We start from the raw sequence: 22,167 nt of genomic DNA, 5'->3' as shown, positions 1-22,167 counted from the left end.
ACAATCGGTCCTTCGTATCTCTGGTATCTGAGGATTCAACCAACTTAGATAGAAAATAGTATTTTTCATCTGAGGTTGGGAATCTGAGGGTGCATAAGGTCGACTGGATGCATTGTTCCACACGAGTTTATATAAGGAACTTGAGCATCTGTGGATTTTGGTATCATTCCAGGGTCCTAGAACGAATCCCTTGAGTTTACTAAGAGACAACTGTGGTTAAGATTTTTGGGAGTCATAAGTTATGCATGTATTTTTGACTACACAGTCAGCAGCACCCCTACCCTCCTGGGTTGTTCAAGGCTCAACTGTACTGTGACCCTAGGTATCTTATTAGTTGCCCCTCTTTTTAGAAGTAAAATGACTCTCAATTACCACTTACAACCAAAGTAACTAACTCTTTTTGGGGAATTAAGATTTGGAGATTTCTTATTACTACTTATGTATCCTCCTGCTTTGTGACTCTCTTGTCACTAGTCCATTAGGGTCCCCTTTGATGACTGACTTTTAAACTTGCTGCTCCTTCACTGATTTGCCTCTTTTGATGGGGTTGAATCAATGAAAACTATCAAACCACTATTTTGAGCAAAGATAATATGGTTGTTCTTGTCTAAATCATTATTAAATATAATTTTGAGTTTAAAGACAAGACCATTAGACAGAGAATTATTTGAGAGTTTTCAAAGCACCACCCCTCCCTGTAATGTCATTTACTAGTTTCTGTAATACATTGATAACTAGATAAAGACATTAATCATTTTGGATGGTAATGATTCAATGCTTTTTTTTAAGGGGCAATTTAATTTAATTTTCATTGTTTCCATTTGTGAGGGAGCAGACGTTATACCATGAAAATATTTTCTTAAAGTCTGAACTTCTGGAAGATTATAGGGGAATGTTGATATAATTGTCCTCTTGCCACCTAGATGGTCATGTGATGCTAAACTCCGAATCTGAAATTGCTTTATTTTTTAATGTTATTTTTTAATTATATGAATATTTCCCCATGTTCATGCAGAGATCACCTATTATATACTCTCTAAAAAAAGAAGGTGTCACCAGGTAGCCAGTAAAATAAATGGGTTTTCTTTTTCTTTTGCCTAATTAGCATAAAGGAGGTGATTAGTTCATCACCGTTATTTAGAAGCAAGACTGGAAAAGGTTTCTCTTTGGTGATTCCTGCGGGAAACCTATACTTTTACTACTTTTGCTGTGATTATCCTAATGTTTCATTGAATTCTGAGTGTCCTGACTGTTGCTTTCTTCCATCGCAGGATGTTTCGCTCAGGTCGAATGTGGAGCTGTCACTGGAAGTGGAAGCCAAGTTCCCTTTTGTTCTTACTTGCTTTATCTATGGTCTGTGTTCCTCACTCAGGTAAGTAAGACTTTTTCTTTTTGAAGCCCCCGATTTAAGAATTGTCTTCAGTTTCAGAGTACTCTCTGTTTAAGTAACCTCAACTTTATTTGTTGTCATTCCCCCCCCACCCCGTTTCTATCCTTAAGGCTTTTTTTTTGCCCATTCTCTCTCATTCCTCTCTGAATTTTGTGTGGATAATATGACTTTGATCATTGTTTTATTTTTTAATGAGTATATTTCTTTAATTATCATTGCATTTCTTTTAGCTTTATTTATTTATCTAGCTCATGTTGAGAGATGAGATAGCTACATGTCTGACATTAAAAATGTACTAGCTGTTCTTCTACTATTGAATAAATATACAGTACTTAGTTTTTCTCTTTTCAAGTTTTTAGATACTTATTTATAGAAAGTATAGACTTTGCTATTTTTATTTGTCCTGATTTTATTGCCATGGATGAGACAGGGATTTGAAATTAAGTTTTTAGACCAGGAAGTTTATTTAGTTGAGTTAAAATTATATTAAAAGGTTATTTGCAGTATTTTTGGAATTAAAATATCTAATTTTTCCAATTACCTTTTTTTTTCTGAAATTTGAAGCAAGATTCTTTTAGCTGTTGTTGAAAGCTAAATTTTCCATAAACATCTAATTATATAAATGAGCCAGTCAGAACTCGAGGAATGTGAATGATGTTTTTAAAAGTAAACTGCTTCTTCATTATCTGGTTTTGTTACTGAGCAAACTACACTTCTCTTAATTCATTTTATTTTATTCATATTTTACTGCTTTATTCAGTTTATATTTTTCTTTTGAATAAAATCATTATTAATGAAGTTTATATACTTATTGCTTGGATTTAACCAAGATTTTTATACATTCTATAATTATAATATATCTGTATGTTATTATAAATAATACATCTAGTAAAGCACATAAATAGATTATCTGTTAAAATTGCTTACTTATAGATCAAGAAATTTAACTTGCATTGAATATATAAGTACTGTTTTATAGTCATCAGGTATTTTAAGAGTCTCAGCTGCTTGCTTGGAAAATACCTGGCACTTGTTTAATGGTTTCAAAACAAAACTTATCTTTGAGTGATTTTTTTTTTGCTTTTTTTGTTTCAATTTCATTACAAAGTCGTTCTTTCTATTATGTTTATTGCCAGAAAGCGGAAACGAACTTGTAAAGGAATCTGAAAATTACATGTATATTGGACTTTTCTGATGTACACAGTGTTGAGCAATTTTTTAACTTTCAAAAGTGATACTCCAAGAACCAATTCCATGATATAAAATTATGAGCTTAAAATTAGTTGTAGTCTGTTTAGTTTCATTTATTTTTTTTATTGTTTAAAGTATAATAGTAGTACATATGTCTCATTTTCCTCCCATTGCCCTCCCCCTGGCCTCCCCACCCCCTGGCACATGCCCTCAAACCTCTCCCCCCCCCCCACCCCCGCAGTGTCTGTGTCCATTGGTTATGCTTATATGCATGCATTCAGGTCCTTTGGTTGATCTCTTACCCGCCTCCCCCCCCAACCTTCCCCTGCCTTCCCGCTGAAGTTTGACAGTCTGTTCAATGCTTCTTTGTCTCTGTATCTATTTTTGTTCATTAGTTTATGATGTTCTTTATATTCCACAAACGAATGAGGCCATGTTATATTTATCTTTTTCTGACTGGCTTATTTCGCTTAGCATAATAAGATCTATCCAGGTCTATCCATGCTGTTGTAAATGGTAAGAATTCCTTCTTTTTTTACAGCAGATTAGTATTCCATTGTGTAGATGTACCACAGTTTTCTAATCCACTCATCTGCTGATGGGCACTTAGGCTGTTTCCAAATCTTAGCTATTGTAAATTGTGCTGCTATGAACATAGGGGTGCATATATCCTTTCTGATTGGTGTTTCTGTTTTTTTTTTTTATTTATATATATATATATATTCCTAGAAGTGGTATTACTGGGCCAAATGGCAGTTCCATTTTTAATTTTTTGAGGAAATGCCATACTGTTCTCCACAGTCTGCATTCCCACCAGCAGTGCAAGAGGGTTCCCTATTCTCTGCATCCTCGCCAGCACTTGTCGTTTGTTGATTTGTTGATGAGAGCCATTCTGACAGGTGTGAGATGGTATTGCATTGTCGTTTTGATTTGCATCTCTCAGATGACTAGTGACTTTGAGCATGTTTTCATATGTCTCTTGGCCTTCTGTATGTCCTCTTTCGAAAAGTATCTATTTAGGTCCTTTGCCCATTCTTTGATTGGATTGTTTATCTTCCTTTTGTTAAGTTATATGAGTTCCCTGTAAATTTTGGAGATTAAACCCTTATGGGAGATAACATTGGCAAATATGTTCTCCCATGCAGTGGGCTTTCTTTTTGTTTTGTTGATGGTTTCTTTTGCTGTGCAGAAGCTTTTTATTTTGATGTAGTCCCATTTATTTATTTTCTCCTTAGTTTCCATTGCCCGAGGAGCTGTATCGGTAAAGATATTGCTACGACAAATGTCTCCTATTTTGCTGTCTATGGATTCTTCTAAGATTTTTATGGTTTCCAGTCTTAATAGCTACAATCAAAACTCGATAGGACATTTCAACAGTAGACTAGGAGAAGCGGAGGGCCGAATTAGTTTCATTTTTGTTAGGTCATGGCATTTGTACATTTCCAAGCCGTCTTTAAACTTTATATTGGGATATTTATTTTAGATGTCAACTTTTTAATTGATATATGCACATTCATTATTTGAGTCACTTGAATAAATGAAATAAAACGTATTTTAGACTAATTCCAAGGAATCAACTATGCTGGAAATAGGAGAGAGGGAAAAGAAAGCACCAAGGGTACAAAATTTAAAGAGGCATTCATTCTCAATGTCATAGGAATCAAAGTACTTAAATATGTTTTTAAGTTACTGTTTCACACAGTAAACCTCCTTTAACAATTTCTTTAAGTAGCCAACACTTTATATGCACCAGGTAATAATACTTTGTGACAGTTAATGTGTTTACTCATAATTCAGTATAGTTAAAATATTGCATATTAAAGCTTTAGGTAGATCTAATTTTCAAAGCCCTATCTTTAAATCATAGTGTAACACCACTATATTTTCAAGAACATGTAGTGCTTAACTGTGATGGTATTTCTCTATATATCCACCCTTTGACTTTTTTCATTTCTCTGGATGACCCTTAGGCGAGTTTATTGAGTCTAGTAGCTTTAAATGGCATCTTGACGTCAATGTCTGCTAAACCCGTATCTTTAACCCTGGCCTCTTCCTGGACCTTGGAGTCACCTCTTGGGTTGCTTAACCTCATGTGCACTTGAATATATAATAGTCTTCAAACTTCACATGTGCAAACAAGATTCCTGATTTCTATCTCTTATCTGCTCCACTCTCAATCATCACAGTCCAGTCTACGATCCTGCCCTCATTATTTTTTTTTTTTTTTTTTTTTTTTTTTTTTAATATATGTATTTTATTGATTTTTTACAGAGAGGAAAGGAGAGGGACAGAGAGCTAGAAACATCGATGAGAGAGAAACATCGACCAGCTGCCTCCTGCACACCCCCCACCGGGGATGTGCCCGCAACCAATGCACATGCCCTTGACCGGAATCGAACCCGGGACACCCCAGTCCGCAGACCGATGCTCTATCCACTGAGCCAAACCGGTTTTGGCTGCCCTCACTATTTTCTAGACCCATTGGCCTTTCTATTCCTTGACCATGCCTTCTGGACCCTCTTCTTCCTTATCTGCACACACTTGGTTCTTTTTGATACCTAGGTCTATATTACTATCACCTCAGATAAACCTTCCTGTCCCTCAATTCAAAGGAGCTCCATTATCACTACCATACTAAGCTTTGTGACAGTCTGCAGATTTTGTTTGCCTTCTTGGTTGTTAATGTGTTGTTAATTTGACTTTGACAGCCAGGTTGGAGGGTTGGCAAAACCTTTTTGATGGTTAAGATTGACATTTAGTTCAGATGATTAAAAATTAGAATCTTGTTGCGTAATTCGGATAATATCCATAGTTGAATCCATATAACAGAATTGCGGCGTTAACTCTCCTGGTAGGTAATTTAAGATTTTTATTTTCACAGGGCATTTACAAAGCAAATAGTATATAAGGGTTATGTCCTTTGGGGTTTTAAAAAGAAATGTAGAAAAAGAATGTGGTGTCTCTTGACAGGTGATGAATATAACTTTTAATACGAGCTACAATAAAATAACAGATGAATATTTCAGCTGATCTTGTGAAAGTGCAAATTACAAAACCTGATTGTTTTTTACCCCCTAGCTTGACAATGTTTAGAAAGGTTGATAACATATAGTATCAAAGTTGCTGGGAAAAGGGCACACACTAACACTGTTGGTTCTGTCTTTTGGGAAAGTAATTGGCAGAATTTTTTTTATTCTTCTTTTTTTTTTTTTTAAATATATTTTATTGATTTTTTACAGAGAGGAAGAGAGAGGGATAGAGAGTTAGAAACATCGATCAGCTGCCTCTTGCACACCCCCTACTGGGGATGTGCTCGCAACTAAGGTACATGCCCTTGACCGGAATCGAACCTGGGACCCTTGAATCCGCAGGCCGACGCTCTATCCACTGAGCCAAACCGGTTTTGGCGGCAGAATTTTTTTTTAAAAAGTAAGAATGTGTACTCTCTTTGACATCACTCCCACATGTAGACATCTAAAAAACATAATACATTTGTAGACAAATATGTGCCAGTAATTTAACTGTAACATTGTAATAGCAAGCTGTTGGTAAATACTCTAATTGTTCGTCAACAAGGAAATGGTTATATAATTTTTTTTTACATTAATAGCGTGACATATTGTGCAGCCATTCAAAACAGTGCAGTCAAATTGTGTATATTGGCTGCAAAAATGTTTATGATAATGTTAAAAAACAAATTGCAGAACAACATGAGATTATCCCAGATTTGTAATAGGTTGTATTACAAAACTGGGATATGTTATGCAAATATATGTATGAATAAGACTGTGTAAACATATTAATTAAACATGGAATGATACACAATAGGCTTTAAAGTGGGTTATCTCATGGGTTAAAATAAAATCTCAGGGGCATAAGATGGGTTATCTCAAGGTTGGAGTGAGAAAGAGGAAGGCAGTGGAACTTTATACAACTGAATTATTTGCCTTGTTACAATGAGCATGTATTACTTTAATACTTTGGAAAACCCAAAAAATTTTATCCAGTTCTTTGGTTGAAAAAAAGAAGCTACATTAAAAAGAATGGCCAGAGAGACTGTGAAAGTGTATGAATATTATACTTTTCTGTTAGTCACCGAAATGTTACTCTGGCTTTCTTCATTTGATAAGAATGTCTGAAAGGTGTTTCAAATAATAACTTCTTTTTATGTAGCATGACACTTCATGACTCTGAAGATGAATGATGATATCTCAAGCAGACAGAGGTTATGACTTCAAGTAGAGTGGGAAACAACCAGCCAAGAGCCAACAAATTCCTAGGCAACCAGGGGCCTGTTTCCACACAGATAACCTCAGTCATGAGCACTGCGGGGAGGACCCTCCCTCCTCTCATGAAAAGTGATGATATCAGCAGATTATTTCAAAGCCTAGTGTTGTTCTGATATCTATGATACATAACTAAACGGGGAAATGTTTCTGGAAGTACAATGTGGCTTGAACTTTGAGCTTTCTAGCCCAGAGCACAGCACAGTTCTGGAAGGTGAGTGATTGGGCAAGAGGAACCTTGTATTTCTTTTTGTTTGTGTCTTCATTTTTCTCTTGTAGAATGAGCAGTTATTCTGTAGTATCGATTACATTACAATTGGCACTTAAGTGTCAGACATAATTTTGTACATATGTTTATATTTGACTGAAAGGCTTTCAAATGCATACATAGAAAAATTATCCTATCTAATAAAAGAATAATATGCAGATTGACCATCACTCCAACACACAAGATGGCTGCCCCCATGTGGTCAAAGATCCTGCACCCATGTGTACACAAGATGGCCACCACAAGATGGCCAGCAGGGGAGGGCAGTAGGGAGGGACCAGGCCTGCAAGGGAGGGCAGTTGGGGATGATCAACCCTGCAGGGGAGGGCAGTTAGGGGTGACCAGGCCTGCAGTGGAGGGGAGTTAGGGGCAAACGGGCTAACAGGGGAGCAGTAAGACATCAATAAGGCTGGCATGGGAGTGGTTAGGAGGTGATCAGGCTGGCAGGCAGAAGCGGTTAGGGGCAATCAGGAAGGCAGGCAGGTGAGCAGTTGGGAGCCAGCAGTCCTGGATTGTGAGAGGGATGTCTGACTGCCCGTTGAGGCCCGATCCCACCGGGATCGGGTTTAAACGGGCAGTTGGACATCCCTTGAGGGGTCCAAGATTGGAAAGGGTGCAGGCTGGGCTGAGGTACACTCCCCCCAACCCCCCCCCCCCATGCACGAATTTTGTGCACCAGGTCTCTAGTACTTTCATAAATCTGCAAGTGTTTTAGCCATTTTAGACTTACTGTGTGCTCAAAATTACTAAACAAATGTATCTGAAAGGTTAAAATAAGATATACTTATACAAACTATTCTTATCAAGTGAGAAAAGAGCCAGAATAATGATTGACTAACAGAAAATTGTAATAATAATAATTTTTTTTCAGTCAGGGTCCAAGTGCTCCAAATTATCTTGTCTGAATCTGTCAGCTGAAGGCTGTTGTCCCATTCTGCACATCAGATTAGATGAGCCAATGCGATTGAATAAAGAAATCCTAGAAAGCTGTATACAAAAGGTTCTTTGGGGGATCTTCACTGATAATTTTATTCATATACCTTTGAGATGACCTGAATTTGATGTAGATAAAAATGAAATCTTACACTAGGGTCATCAACTCAATTACATAAAAGTGGGTTAGGGATGACAACACCACAGTGACAATTTCAAATGACTAAGCAGTATGGTGGGGGTTACAGGTGAAGCTGATACCCAGGAGGGGTTGGGAAGAGAGGGTGTCAGCCAAGAGGCCTGCTCTCCACCGGTCAGGTCACACATATCTCCAGCGTGATTGTCAAGCGGTAGAGTTCATAACAGCTGATCTGGGCAGGTGGATCTGCATGGTGATACAGGCCTCGAGCAATCTGAGGAATGTTCCAGGGCTTCTCAGTCTACACTGTGTTACGTGAAGCCACTGGGGGTGGGTGGACCGCAGCTGTGGACGCATGTCCTTTGTGTCAGCCACACCTTGTTGCTTTCGCGTAAAAATATTGATTTTTCAGAGTAAATACTGCCTAATAAAAAAATGAGAGAAATGGCATATTTACGTCGGAGTAGCGAAGTCAGTAGGAATAAGCTATAGATATTTGAACAGTGGTCATTTGGAAGTAACAGACTTATTCTGAGTACCTCAGAGAGCAGAGAGAGGGCGATTGAGTCAGTGCTTCACGTTCCAGATGACTCTCTTAGTAATTGGTTGCCCCAAAATAAAACCAGCTGTCCTTCAAATTCCTCCTCATCACTGGAATCAGGACATAGAAAAGGAATCTTAATAATGAAGAGGAATTTGTACTAAAATTCTTGAAGGCTTCCTCAGCCTACAGTTAAACCAGAGAGTGAGTGTGTGCGTTACAGAGTCTGTTTTGTATATACACAGAATGCTATAGTGTGTATATTTTACCTCAAAAGTTTTACCTTAAAAGTTTCTTCTTTGTGCATTTCCTTTCACTTTTAGCAGGTAACTTTTATGCTGAATTAGAGATTAGGCAGGTAACTTTCTTAGAAAAGATAAACCTGAGGATTCTAGACTGTGGAAGGTACAAAATTTTCTGCCAATTCCAAATAATTCTTTAAGGAATTTTCCTTTTCTTTTCAGCAAGTAGAACATGTGCTCTTTGGCACCATTCTTACTAAGATTGCAAAAGCATAGTATTCAGTAAGTAAAGAATGTGGAAAAGAACCCCCCAAAGAAGGAAAAGCTAATTTATTTCAGTTTTAATGAATAAGTATATTTTACAGGGTGGGGCAGCAGGGGAGGAAAGTATGGAGGTTAGGTGAGAAAATATATTAATCTCACAATGAGCATGAAGCCACAATATTAAAACCATCCTTTTCCCTCTACTGAACTAAGATGATGACACACCTGAAAAGAATATAAGGTCATTTGTCACCATATGGATGGTGGCTATCATCAGTTCAGATTAACCTTTTTAACCATTTTCTGAAAACAAAACATTTTTAGAAAAGGAATAAAGTAGTCCAACAGGGACTACATTGCCACCATATTTTTATGGATTACGTTGCCACTATATTTTTATGGTAAAAAAAAAAGTCATTAAATATTTATAGCCAATTAATACTTTTAGATAAGCTTCTTTTTCATAAAAATAGTTTGAATTATGATACATTGTATGTCAAAATATCTTGGGGTACACACCTGGCTGGTGTGGCTCAGTTGGTTGGGCATCATCCCGTGCACCCATGGGTTGTAGGCTCCATCCCCGGCAGCGTGCAGGAGGCAGCTGATTGAATGTGCTGCTCTCACAGAGATAGTTCTCACTCTCTCCCATTCTCTCTTTTTCTCTCTCTAAATACCAATTAAAAATCTTAAAAAAAAATAATGGGGTACAGCCATTTCTAAATCAGCTTCATCCTAAACTTGTGGTGTAGAAATGATACACTTTTTAAAAAATTACAAAATTTTATTTAATAAATCAACTGTTATGAGTCAGAAAAGAGGCCTCCTACTAATATATTCTGCTCCAAGCTTGGTGTTCCTAGTTCAGATAAAGTGTTTGCACTAGAGCCCAGGGAATGGATTGTGCCAACGCACTTAAAATTCAGATTTTTTTCTCTTTATTAAAAAAAAATTACACTAATCACTATTATTGATCTGGGCAAAGCTACAAGAATGAGCTAATGCTCACAATTTTTGCAAATCCCCAAACAGAAGGATCTTTTTAGAAGGTTCTTTACCTGCTCAAAGATTTCAAGAATATTGTTAAAGTAAAAATGAGAAAAAAAGAGCATACTCTGAATGAGAATATTAATCACTGATTTTAAACACAATAATAATCACTGATTTTAAAACCCATGCACAGTTCCTTCCTTTACTTATTATTTTCCTTAAATATATGCACAGAAATATGGCATTGATTCGTGCACCAGTGGGGTCTCTTGGCCTGGCCTGTGGGGGGATTGGGCTGAAACCAGCTCTCCAACATCCCCCGAGGGTTCCCGGGTTGCAAGAGGGTGCAGGCCAGGCTGAGGGACCCCATCGGTGCACGAATCCGTGCACCAGGCCTCTAGTTTCAGAATAAAGTTATCTCTAAATGTGCATCCATTTCTTTTTAAAAATTCAGATATACTTGACATATAACATTATAGTATTCAACCATTTCTTATATTCAAAGTGGTGTCTATTTACAAATACGATGCTATCTAGGATTGTGCTGACACAGAAGAGGTTTTCAGTAAATGATCAGTGTCTAAATCAACTTGCTTTCCCAGCTTTCCTTCTGTGACTTTGGGATTCTTTAGGAGGATAAGTCCAGCAGATCTGAGGGTTAGGTATTCTTAATCAAAGCCTCCCCCCCAATATTATTAAAGCAACTTAAACATTTGTGAGAGCATTATAGTACCTAAAGGACTTACATAGAGAACATACAGTTGTTATTGCTACTCTTAGACACATTTAAAAGCTAAGGCTACGTCATTAATATCGTAATAATATTTGAGCATTATTGTGTGTGTATCAGGTTTTTTTTCATGTATATCAGCCTCTTTTCAAAGTCCTGCCTATACAGAGCGAAGTCATGGATCTTAGTGTCCAGGAGACAAAAATGAGACAAATAGGAAGCAAGGTGATACATGGTCAGATAGAATTGCAAAGTTTATCAAGGGGTAATAAGAGCTCTCAGAAAAGTTTTCATGGAGGAGGTAATGTCTAAACTGGTTTTTAATGTTTTCAAAACCAGTGAGTCAATCCTTCTATCTTTGTGAAAGACCAGCTATTTGAGAGGACACTTCATAAAATTTTACAATAACTATTTGTGCCAAAAGAAGAAAGTGGTCACTCTAAATGAGTAAATAACCAGAATAGTATATTTATTTTTACTCCATTCCAGGGGCTGAGCTTCTCATGGAAACACAGTTTTTCTAAGTGCCAAACTAATCTCATCACTATTAATATGTACAGTTAAAAAAATAAGTATTTTGTTGAAAATATAAAAACGTGATTACCTTGTGAATTTTTTTTCAGCTATCCTCCCCCTTTTCTCTTGGGAGATCTTCCCCACATTTATCCCCATTATCACCAGTATCTTAAACTTTTTATCTTGGTTTATACCTTCTCCAGCTAAGTCTACAAACATGTTCAGAACAAACAGACATTTCTTTTCAAAACTAACCAAAAATTTCCACCCCCCTATTAATTGCTTTTCCTCTTCTAGGAAAAATTTCATTTGTCTTTCCCTTCATTTCTGAATGTCTTGAAAGAGTAGTCTACATTTGAATTTATTACTTCACCATGCTTAAAAAAATAGATTATTCTATTTTGGGGATGCATTAGGTGTATCATCTTGTGTGTATAAACAATTATGTTATGGTTTTCTAAAGATCTCTTGAGTGGTCTGTGCTTCTCCAAAGGTTTTTATTTTAAAAATTTAATAGATGGAACATATTTGCTGCAATAATATTTGTTATTAAGGGGACAAGAAAACATGTTCTTCATAGACAGTTTTAGGATAAAATTGGGTCACAAAATAAGATGACTAATGATTTAGAATTTAGTCTGTTTACTTTTTTAAGTCCACTTTTAGACTATCCCTTTTTGCAGCAAGGTTTTCATATTCTTCAAAATGACTTTTTGGCTGTCTCTGACTTCTTAGCAGCTTCTATCACTTCTTTGCTTTTTATTCCTCATTTAAATCAGATTTGCATCCTGGTTTGCCTTGGTGGGATCTGTTTCCCATTTCTATCCTATGGAAGACTTTTCAATATTCCTATCATATCTTAAAAACTTCTATATGACAGTTGTTAGGATATATAATTCAAAATGGTTGAAGTGAAACTGAAAGATTTATCTTTATTGTCTGTTCATGTGTGTGCCTGGCTTTACTGTACTTTATATCTGTTATAATTATGTTTGAAATCGCCTTGCACTGGTGAATTTTTGCAGATTCACATTTAAAACTCCCATTTGTGGGAAGCAGAGATATATAAGATAAAAATTTAGTGCTGTAAGCACAAATTATAATTGTTTGGATCAGAACATACAGTTTAACATGCTTTGTTAAAATAGATGTCTTTTAGCTCTTAGGGCAGAATATATACACTAAATCGATTTTGTTATTCATATGGTTAGATTTGAAATCTAATAAAATTGATCATGTGGAATTTTGTTTCCCCTGCTATGAAAGAACTTTCTATTTTTTTCAAAAGTAAGACCATAGTTACTTCAAAGTATTTTAAATTTTAGTAACCCTAGTTAAAAATGAAATCAGCAAATATGTTATGGGCTATTTCAGATTAAAAATACAAATGGATCCTGTATTGTTTGAGAGGAAAATGTGGCGTTTGAAAAATATTTAAAATAATTAAAATCTATGTTGGATTTTATTTAAACTTGAACTGCACATACCAGGGCATCAAGGAATTTTTTGATCCATCTGAACTAATGATGAAAAAGTTGGTTCGATATCAATGCCGCTGCTAACTTGACTCTGAGTAACTTGATCCATCAGTAACATGAGTTTAATGCTGACTCTGAAGTAAAATTTCACAAAGATATTCTTTTACTGGTACAGTCAGAAATACCTACTCAGTGGGTGCTGGGGCTTTGTTCCTTGTGGGCTCCAGTAGGAGGAGACCGTTAACACACCTGGTTTGAACCGTCTGCAGGATCTTTTAGATTCTATTTCTGGCAAAGTAGGGCCGAGGATGGTTAGAAGTGGTCAGACTGGAGAGATGATTTCTGTTTTTCTGACTGCATATCCCCAATGTCATTTGATCAAACATTAACTTCAGTTCTCATTAATTCAGTAGATGAATGTGGCACGCCTGGAAATTCTTCATAAGTTGAGAAAGGATCCTATGAATTTGGTTTGTTATGCTGAATTCTCTTTCTGTAAATTTAACATATATTAGAGTAGTAGATTTTCAAAAGCTAATAAATTTTGTAATATCTATCAAGCTTTTTAAAGTTCTTTGGCCAGGAGGAGCCTGTGGGTAGCAGCACAAAGGAATTTCATTGCAGAAATGGTTACAATATTTAAATATTAAAGACAACCTAAATCTACAACAGCAGGAGATTTGATAATGGTATGTTTACAAAGTGAAATGGTACATGTTTTCCTAACTTTATTTTTTTCAAATGTTTAGTGAAATGGGATAAAGATTAAAATGTAATTGAAAAGAGCAGGACATCACACTATGAGCTGTATGGTTTTTTTAAACGTTTGAGTTTAAAAAACACACAACAGAATAGAAAGAAATACAGTGAGATAGCAATCTCTGTGTTCATAAGATTCAGATATCCCTCTTTTTTAGCATATTTTTTCCAACAATAAATATTCATTGATTTCATAGTAATGTAAGATTAATGCATACTCATTTTTTGCAGTTCTATATAAGGATATGATTATAATACTCCTTGGTTACATATATATGTGTGTATGTGTGCAAATATAATATAAACATACAATGCACATTGGTTATATATGTTTACAAAATTCCCAATTCTTAATTCTAGTAAAGATTTTTTGCATAAGAAAACTGGTTTCAATAGTGGTAATCTCACCCTGAAAACAGAAAATTACCACTTCATCTCTGTTACGTTGTCTAGAATTAAAAAGGCTGAAAAATACTACTTTTGGTGAAGATTTGAACAACTGGAACTTTCAGACATTGCTGGAACAAGTGAAAAATTATACAACCACCTTGGAAAATAGTTCAGTAGTTTCTTAAAAGTAGATATTTCTTAAAAGTTCATGATTTAATAATTATATCAGTGGTTATTTATTAGGAGGAAATGAAAACAATTGTCCACAAAAAGACTTCTATAAAAATTCCATAATATTACTCATAATAGTCCCAAACTTGGGAAAATCCAAATGTTTGTCAGCAGACGACTGGATAAACAGACGTCGGTATAGTGATAAAATAGACCACTACTCTGCAACAACAATAAAAGGAGGAAACTTCTGATACATGTAGCAATGTGAATGGGGATCTCTCAGACATGTTGAACAAAGAAAAGAGAGAGAGTGCATAGTCGGTGATTTTATTCAGATGGAATTCTAGAATAGGCAAAACTAAGCTATATTGATAGGGATCAGAACAGTTGTCGCCTTCAGGGAGCAACTGAATGGAAGGAGGCGCAGTGAGATACACAGGATTGATGGAAATGTTCCAAAATTTGGTTGGGATATAGTTACATAGGAGTATATGTCTGTCAAAACCCATTGAACAGCACACTTAAAATATGTACATTTTATTGTATGCCAATTATACCTCCAAAAAGTATCCGCTAATTGGAAAAGTATTTGTTATTAGTTCTAGAATACAGTAAATGAAATTACAATGTCCCCGGAACAATCAGGACTTTACCAGCGATATAAAGTATTAAATAAGAGCTTTTAAAACACCTTCTTTGTTGTATTTTCTAGGTTTTTCTTTTGTTTTGGCCAGCAGGAAAAGAATATTTTGTTTTACTCTAAATGGTTTAGTTATGCTTATTGAAATATTTTCAATACTTAAGAATATTCTTTTATGTGTGGGGGAGGGGGTGTAGAAGAGATATCTGCAAATGATATGTTTCTCCTAGCTTAAGTGTAAGCTTCCATTTCACCCTTCTTTAGCCTCTACACACATTCAAAAGTTCAAGTTATTAAACCTTTGCCTGGCAGCTTTGTTTCCTTGAGAGCTCATTTCCTCCATTTAATAAAAATGCATGCAATGATCATTGTATCATTTTTTCCTATTAGTCATGTTTTTCATACATATATTGGATTTTGCTTTTTAATTAAGATCTTTTTGGAGACTTATTGATATTTTTGGCTTGTTACCATTAATAAAATTGAAAGATAAAAAAGAGTGGTCCAGGAAAACTTACTCGATTTGCTGTAAGCATTTTCGATCTGTTCATTGTGTTTTATCTTCACAGAGCTGTTTATCATTTATTATAAAGCGATTTGTGCTCTTTTCACAAACACATTCTATCTGTGAAAAACGCCACAAATCTTTTTGGTAAATTTGATGCGCAGCAAATATAAAGCATGAACCAAAAAGTACATTTCAATCAAACACTTGAAAATTCTGACCTAAGAGTAGACTCAGCACCTGGTGAGTGGTTTCTGAGGGGTTATTTGTTCTGCCCTGGTCACGGACTTGAGAGGTTTACTTGGATAAATGGTGGGTTGAAAGCATCCGTCAAGACAGTCTCATTTCTGAAGAAGCACCTGCTCTGACTGCATCCCTGGCTAAAGGTCACTGTTTGCCTAACAAGGTTATAATGAGAATGTGGCCATTGATGGGAGCAGAGTAATGGGAGCCATAATCATCAGCTGTTAATATTAAGGTCCCAGATGATGCACAAATTATACAAAAACATCTCGTGGGAGTGAGAAGGTATTCTTATTGGATGGATAGTTTGAGGAAGTAGTATGTATAATTCAGTAAATTTAGTAAAAAAAATGGTATAAGTTCAGACTTTAATAAATATTACAGAAGGGTGGGATCCAACTTTTACCTTAAAGTCTGACCTGATTTCTGAGTTTTGGACAGGCTGATTTAGCAGATGTTCTGCTGCAGGACCTCTGCTACTAGTTATGGTATCATTGGCTCTAGCCACTGAATAGGGCAGCATTCTATTTTCTCAAAAGTCTCCACATACTATAGAGACACTTTGAAGCCAAAAGCCTATCTGGTCATGGAATGGGGAACATTTACGGATGTTCTACCTTGTGAAGCCCCTACTTCTGTTGGGTTCCAGTTACCTGCGCAATGGCTTAGAAAGTTCCATCAGACCGAAATGGGGTCACCTCATGTGTTTCTGTTCTCTCAAGGAGCAGAAAACAGTTGCTTCATATATTTTATCCACTCATATTTTTGTTTATGCTGCCAGTGCAATGATACAATAATTGTTACTTTCTCCAGGCTGGAGCCAAGAGACTCGACCATTTTATTTGAACTTGAAGTAGGCTTACATTTATATACCAACCTTTTGACATAGAGTTACGTTCTTTTCTTTGAGGATAGATCTGCTCATTGGAGCTCAGTGTTGTCTCTCTTGCATCAATTATGCCCAGAATGTGTCATCAGTGATTTTTAGTTTTGATTTTTTTTTTTACATGGAAGGAGATTGATTATGAAGTGATATGAACATAGAATCCTATTTTTCGGACTTTTACCATCAATCAGCTATTTTTTCCTTACCTTTATAAAAAGTTTCCTAACCATTCAACCAAGGTTTCCTAAGCCCATATATTCTTTTATGTTCATTATTTTATTGGTTTATGTAATATGCAATCACGTTTGTAATGGAATAAGAAGTACAACTAGCAAAATATCGTCTGGGAACAAACAATCTAATAAGAACAACTCAACTCGTGGGAGCATCTGTTCACAGGACTATTAGTTTAGAATATTTGGCTTGTTGTATCATTCAGTATGTTTTAAGGAGAGGCTCATGTGAATAGGTCAACTGGGGAATCAATTAAGTGCAGGTTGATTAGGGGAGCTTCTCAGGAACCTCTGTGTATCAGTTTAAGCTCTTTTTTCTGGTTTCAGTGTGTCGCTGATATTATTAATTTCTTCCTTTCAGAATAAACATTCCAGAGGTATCTTTGGCTCTTCTTTAGCAACACTTCTCTGAGATCTAATCCATTGCTAAATCTTGGAGCATCTCTTGCATCTTTCTGTTTTTTTGTTTTTGTTTTTTTTAAATATATTTTATTGATTTTTAACAGAGAAGAAGGGAGGGGGATAGAGAGTTAGAAACATCGATGAGAGAGAAACATCTATCAGCTGCCTCCTGCACACCTCCTACTGGGGATGTGCCCGCAACCAATGTACATGCCCTTGACCGGAATCGAACCTGGGACCTTTCAGTCCACAGGCCGAGGCTCTATCCACTGAGCCAAACCGGTTAGGGCTGGTTTTTTTTTGGTTTGTTTTGTTTTTTTGAATGCTCTTGATTCTAACGCAGACCCTTATTGCTTCTTGTCTCAACCTTTGTAACCTGATGCTGTTGTCTCCTGTCTTTCTTTGTAATCTACTAATCAACCACTTTCAGATAAATATTTCTTAAAGTGTCATTTGCTCTGGAACCTTGAAGAGCTTTCAGTTACTGATTTAAGTGCTGCCTACATGGATTGACAGTCAAGGTCTTTCCCTGTGTCTCCTCAACCAATATTTTCTAAGCTATATCTAAGTTTTCTTACATAGGATCTAAAAAAATAAACAAATTGGAAACATTTTTTTTCTGATATTTGATGTGCTTCCCTGCCTCTAAATCTTTCTTTACACCATTTCCTCAACTGAAATCTCTTTTCTCTTTTTTTGCTACCTACTAATGTGCTCTCCATCTCAAGATCTATGCCTCTTCATGTGGGAAGCATTTCAAATGTGGGTTGTAAGATGGGTAGTTTTTTTCCTTAACTTTAATGCATGTATATACTCACATAACCACCTGTTGGATAGCATTTTATAGGTAGAAATGGAGTCAGAAAGTATTTTCTAAGTCTTTAGTTTTTCTTCATCTCTTATTTAGGATTCTATAAAAATTTGTACTTATTCAGTATTTTGTTGCCATAATTGTATTTTATGATTGTTAATGTTTGTATTGTCTTCTGTATTATGTATGAAAGGTAGGGAGCATGTCTTCTTTATTTTTGTATTCTGTCCAAAACTGAGAGAGTGTAGATACTGCAATAGAAATGAACTAAAGCACATTATTTTAAGAGAAACATCTGAGATTAGGGTTACCCATCCATTCTTCAGTTTTGATGTGAAAGGCATAAAAGCTATGGTGTGACAGAATAGAGAAGGTACATCCATGCTTTTTGTTTATCATAATGAAGCAGACTTACTTGAATTATTCAGAGTGCTGCAAACCCTGATGGTTCATTCTGCATTTCATTCATTTGGACTCTGTTGATATATGCACAAAATTACATACTACCTAAAAAGAAGTTGGGAACATAGGAACACTGGACTTAACAGAACAACATGGCTTAAAGGGTAGTGTCATGAAGTTGACCTTTTCCTGTTTTTGCATGACTGAAGTATCCCTGTGGTAGGTGGATGCTCCCAGCACATCCTCCACTGTAAACTGCCTCCCTCCCCTCTTCCATAAGGAGAAGAGGAGAGGGACTATGCTTCTAGCAGCTCTACCTTCTTATTCTTTACATCTCCCCCGAGGGGCAGAGTTTAGAAGAATCTTGGATTGAAGCTCTAGGGTATTAAGTGGATTTGGCACTCTGAGCTGCTCTTAATTTTGTTTTAGCTCTGTTATGAATTGGCCTGGAATTTTAACTGAATTTTATAATGTTATTTCCATGGGAAAAAGAATTCTAAAATCGAAATAACCAACTGGAAACTTAGTTTTTGCAATATAAGGAGTTAATATAGTCTGGACTTGGTATTTTTGACTTCTTAAGGCCAAATATTTCAAAACTTATTATATTTTTGGCATATTCTTGTAAATCAAATGGATATATCCTTATTATGAATTATTTAGAAACATATAATCATTGCTTTAAACGTTTATCAATATATCTAATATGCTTCTCATTTGATTTATAGATTTTACAAAGGATTTATCTTTCTTATAATTGGATTTATTATGCTGAAATTAAATGTAGATTATTTTCCCTCCTAATCCTCACCTGAGGAGATGTTTTTATTGATTTTAGAGAGAGTGGAAGGGAGAGGGAGAGAGAAACATCCATTGGCCTGCTTCTGAACACATCCCAACTGGGGATTGAACCTACTACCTGGGTATGTGCCCTGACAAGCAATGGAACCTGCAACCTTTTGGTGTATAGGATGATGCTCTAACCAACTGAGCCATACAAGCCAGGGCTAGATGTTTGATTTTTAAAAATAATCCATACTGGATTGATGTCAGAGATGATATTGTACCTTCTGATTAATTACTAGGAGATTTACCAAACAGAATAATTTAATAGAAATAAAAGCTTCACACATGAAGATGCTCATTTAATATTATCTGTAGGAAAAATACAAACACACACACACACACACACACACACACACACACACACACACAAAGAACCACCTAAACTTCTATTAATACAAAGTGACTTTATGAATCACTTCAAAATGACTATAATTGCAATGTAGAAATACATATAGGATTTAGAACAATAAAATATCAATATTAAATATTATTTATGCTATATTTGCAAAATATGCATGCAAGTAGATGACTGAGAGGTGACATGCAAGTATTAAAATAGGAGAAAGAGTTAAGAATATTAGTTTTCTTTCAAAATGTGTCTTTAAAGTAATTCTATTTGTTTTTAAACAAGTTACTTCTGGGGACAGTAATTCAGGCTGATTTAAATCAGAATGCATCAAGACAAATTTCTAGCTATGATTTTTGTTTCTCTGCACACTCCCTCCTAATAAGAAAGTTACTGTTAATAAGTGATTCTCACTTGTGATATCATTTCCCTGCATTGCTACAAAATTTGTGAATTTTCAGAACTCCCACACAAAAATAAATGGGAATGAAAAATTAACTAGACATTTAGATAGATAATTGGCATATCTTATTAGGCCAAATTGTTTCTTATATGCAGTATGATGATTTTTCATACTCTCAGCTTCTTTTCTTTTCTTCTTTTTGTCTTGAATTGTGTTTCAAGAAGAGTGTCACTCTGAATGCTAACTCGTTATCCAAAACAGAGATGTTTTGTTCTTCTGTACCCCTTGACTCTTCACAGTTCTTTTAAATGAATGATGCAGGGACAAGCTCATTCTATGAGGCTGAGATCATCTGTTATTGAAACTCAGTTATTAGGTGGAGACAGAGACCTCATGGCTGAAGTGATTGCAGAAGCATCTGTAGAAAGGCCCATACAGTCAGGTTGTGTGAGGGTTAAGGGAGTGTGTGTGTGGTGGGGCGTCCACGGTTACTTGGCTGTGAACCTCTTTTGTAGACTTATGGAATTTGTATTTGCGTGCATTTTTTAAATGAAAAATCATTTCACTTCAAGAATCCTTTTTAGATAACTTGACAGGTCATTCTTTCAGAAACTGATAGCATACAGAAAACTCTTAGTATGTTATGTAATGATTCAGTACCAAATCATGAGTATTGTGAAAGTATAATTTCTCATCTTGGTCTGGTTATGAAAGACTAGCATCCCATCTTGTTCTAATACTTTGTTCCAGTATTTATCCTTTACTAATTAAGTTGTTTTCAGATGTAATGCAATCATCAATGGGATATTATTTTTTGAATATTTTAATTTTTAAAGCCTCAAAATAAAGGATGAGGCAAATGAACTACAGCTTCACTTAAAATAGTGATAGTCAAGAAGAAAAAAAGGGGAATTTAGTGTGCTTTTTAAAAAATAAATCTTTTAAGGACTAGGAGGAACTGGAAGTACCCTAACAGCAACTTTTTGTATAAACTGAAAAATTCCCTAATTCAAATTTAAAGTTCAAATCCACCTTTTATATCAGGAAGTGTTGTTTCTGAACACTGTATGAAAATCAGTGCTAGTAAGAAACATATTATCAGTAGAGGCATAGAATAAACGTCTGTGGCTGAACACTGTGACTCAACTGAGTTTAAAAGTAAACTATTAGATATTTGTAGGAAATATATATATTACATTTTCTTGGTGATTGCTTAATACCAGAACTCTGACATGAGCCTGGTGGTAAAGACTTCTTACCCATCACCATTCCCTCTGTTTCTGTTCTTTCTCCTCAAGAGGAATGGGTAACCAATCTCTGTTCATTTTATTGTTCAGAAGTCAGTTATTTTTATAAAGGATAAACTCTTTCTCTATTTTCCCACTGTATTCTCTTTCATTGCCTAATTCTTTAGAAAATTTTTGAGTTAAAATATGCTCTAATCATGACTCATTATAATGATCAACAGTCATAAACTGGTATAAAATTTAATTATCTCTAAAGAAAACAAAAGTCCTAGATTTTGAGATGAAATCAAATTTAATCAGAATTACAGTAATGCTACTTCATTATGTGTATTGTTCCTTGGTGTATAAAGTATTTTTATTCAATTATTTCATCAGAGTCTTACAGTGTTCCAAGAAAAAAGCAAGGGAATTATTATTCCTGTATACCAGAAGAGGAAACTGATTTTAAGAATAGTTCAGTGCAACTATGTAGAGTAAGAACCAAAAAGTAGTTCTGGCTCTTAGTCCAAGTTCTTTTCATTTTGTTAGAGGAAAATCGCCTAAGGGCTTACAAATAATGAGCAAGCAAAGACTCTGAAGGTTCACACATGTTCACATGCTTACTCTTCTCCAATTAACTATAACCAGGAGTCAGGGTATGTATTTTATGCCTGATTTATTTTAGTACTCAACAAAAATTTTCCCACTGTTTTAGTATTAAGTATCATCGGAGTGATGGTTTGTATGCGTGATTCTCAAAGTTTGCTCTGATCCTGGGACCAATAGTTTCAGTGTTGCCTGGGAACTTGGTAGAAATGCAAATTCTTGGGCACATCATAACTCTACTGACTCAAAAACTCTGGGGATGGGGAACAATAGTTTGTATTTTAATAAGACCTCTATTGATTTTGATATAAGCTAAATTTTGAGAAC

At 35.5% G+C, this 22,167-nt stretch overlaps 1 protein-coding gene across 1 annotated transcript in view; it reads left to right on the top strand.

Moving 5' to 3' along the window:
- ADGRG6 (adhesion G protein-coupled receptor G6) overlaps positions 1-22,167 on the top strand; it is a 139,611-nt gene that overhangs the window by 6,248 nt on the left and 111,196 nt on the right. The window contains exon 2 of the mRNA XM_028141205.2: positions 1,272-1,372. Within this exon, the coding sequence (XP_027997006.2) occupies positions 1,272-1,372 (101 nt within the window). The remainder of the gene's footprint in view (positions 1-1,271; positions 1,373-22,167) is intronic.

Source organism: Eptesicus fuscus, chromosome 10, assembly GCF_027574615.1.
Source record: "Eptesicus fuscus isolate TK198812 chromosome 10, DD_ASM_mEF_20220401, whole genome shotgun sequence".
NCBI classification, from domain to species: Eukaryota; Metazoa; Chordata; class Mammalia; order Chiroptera; family Vespertilionidae; genus Eptesicus; species Eptesicus fuscus.
Note: the sequence above shows the minus strand (reverse complement) of the source record. Positions and strands in the feature narration are given on the sequence as shown.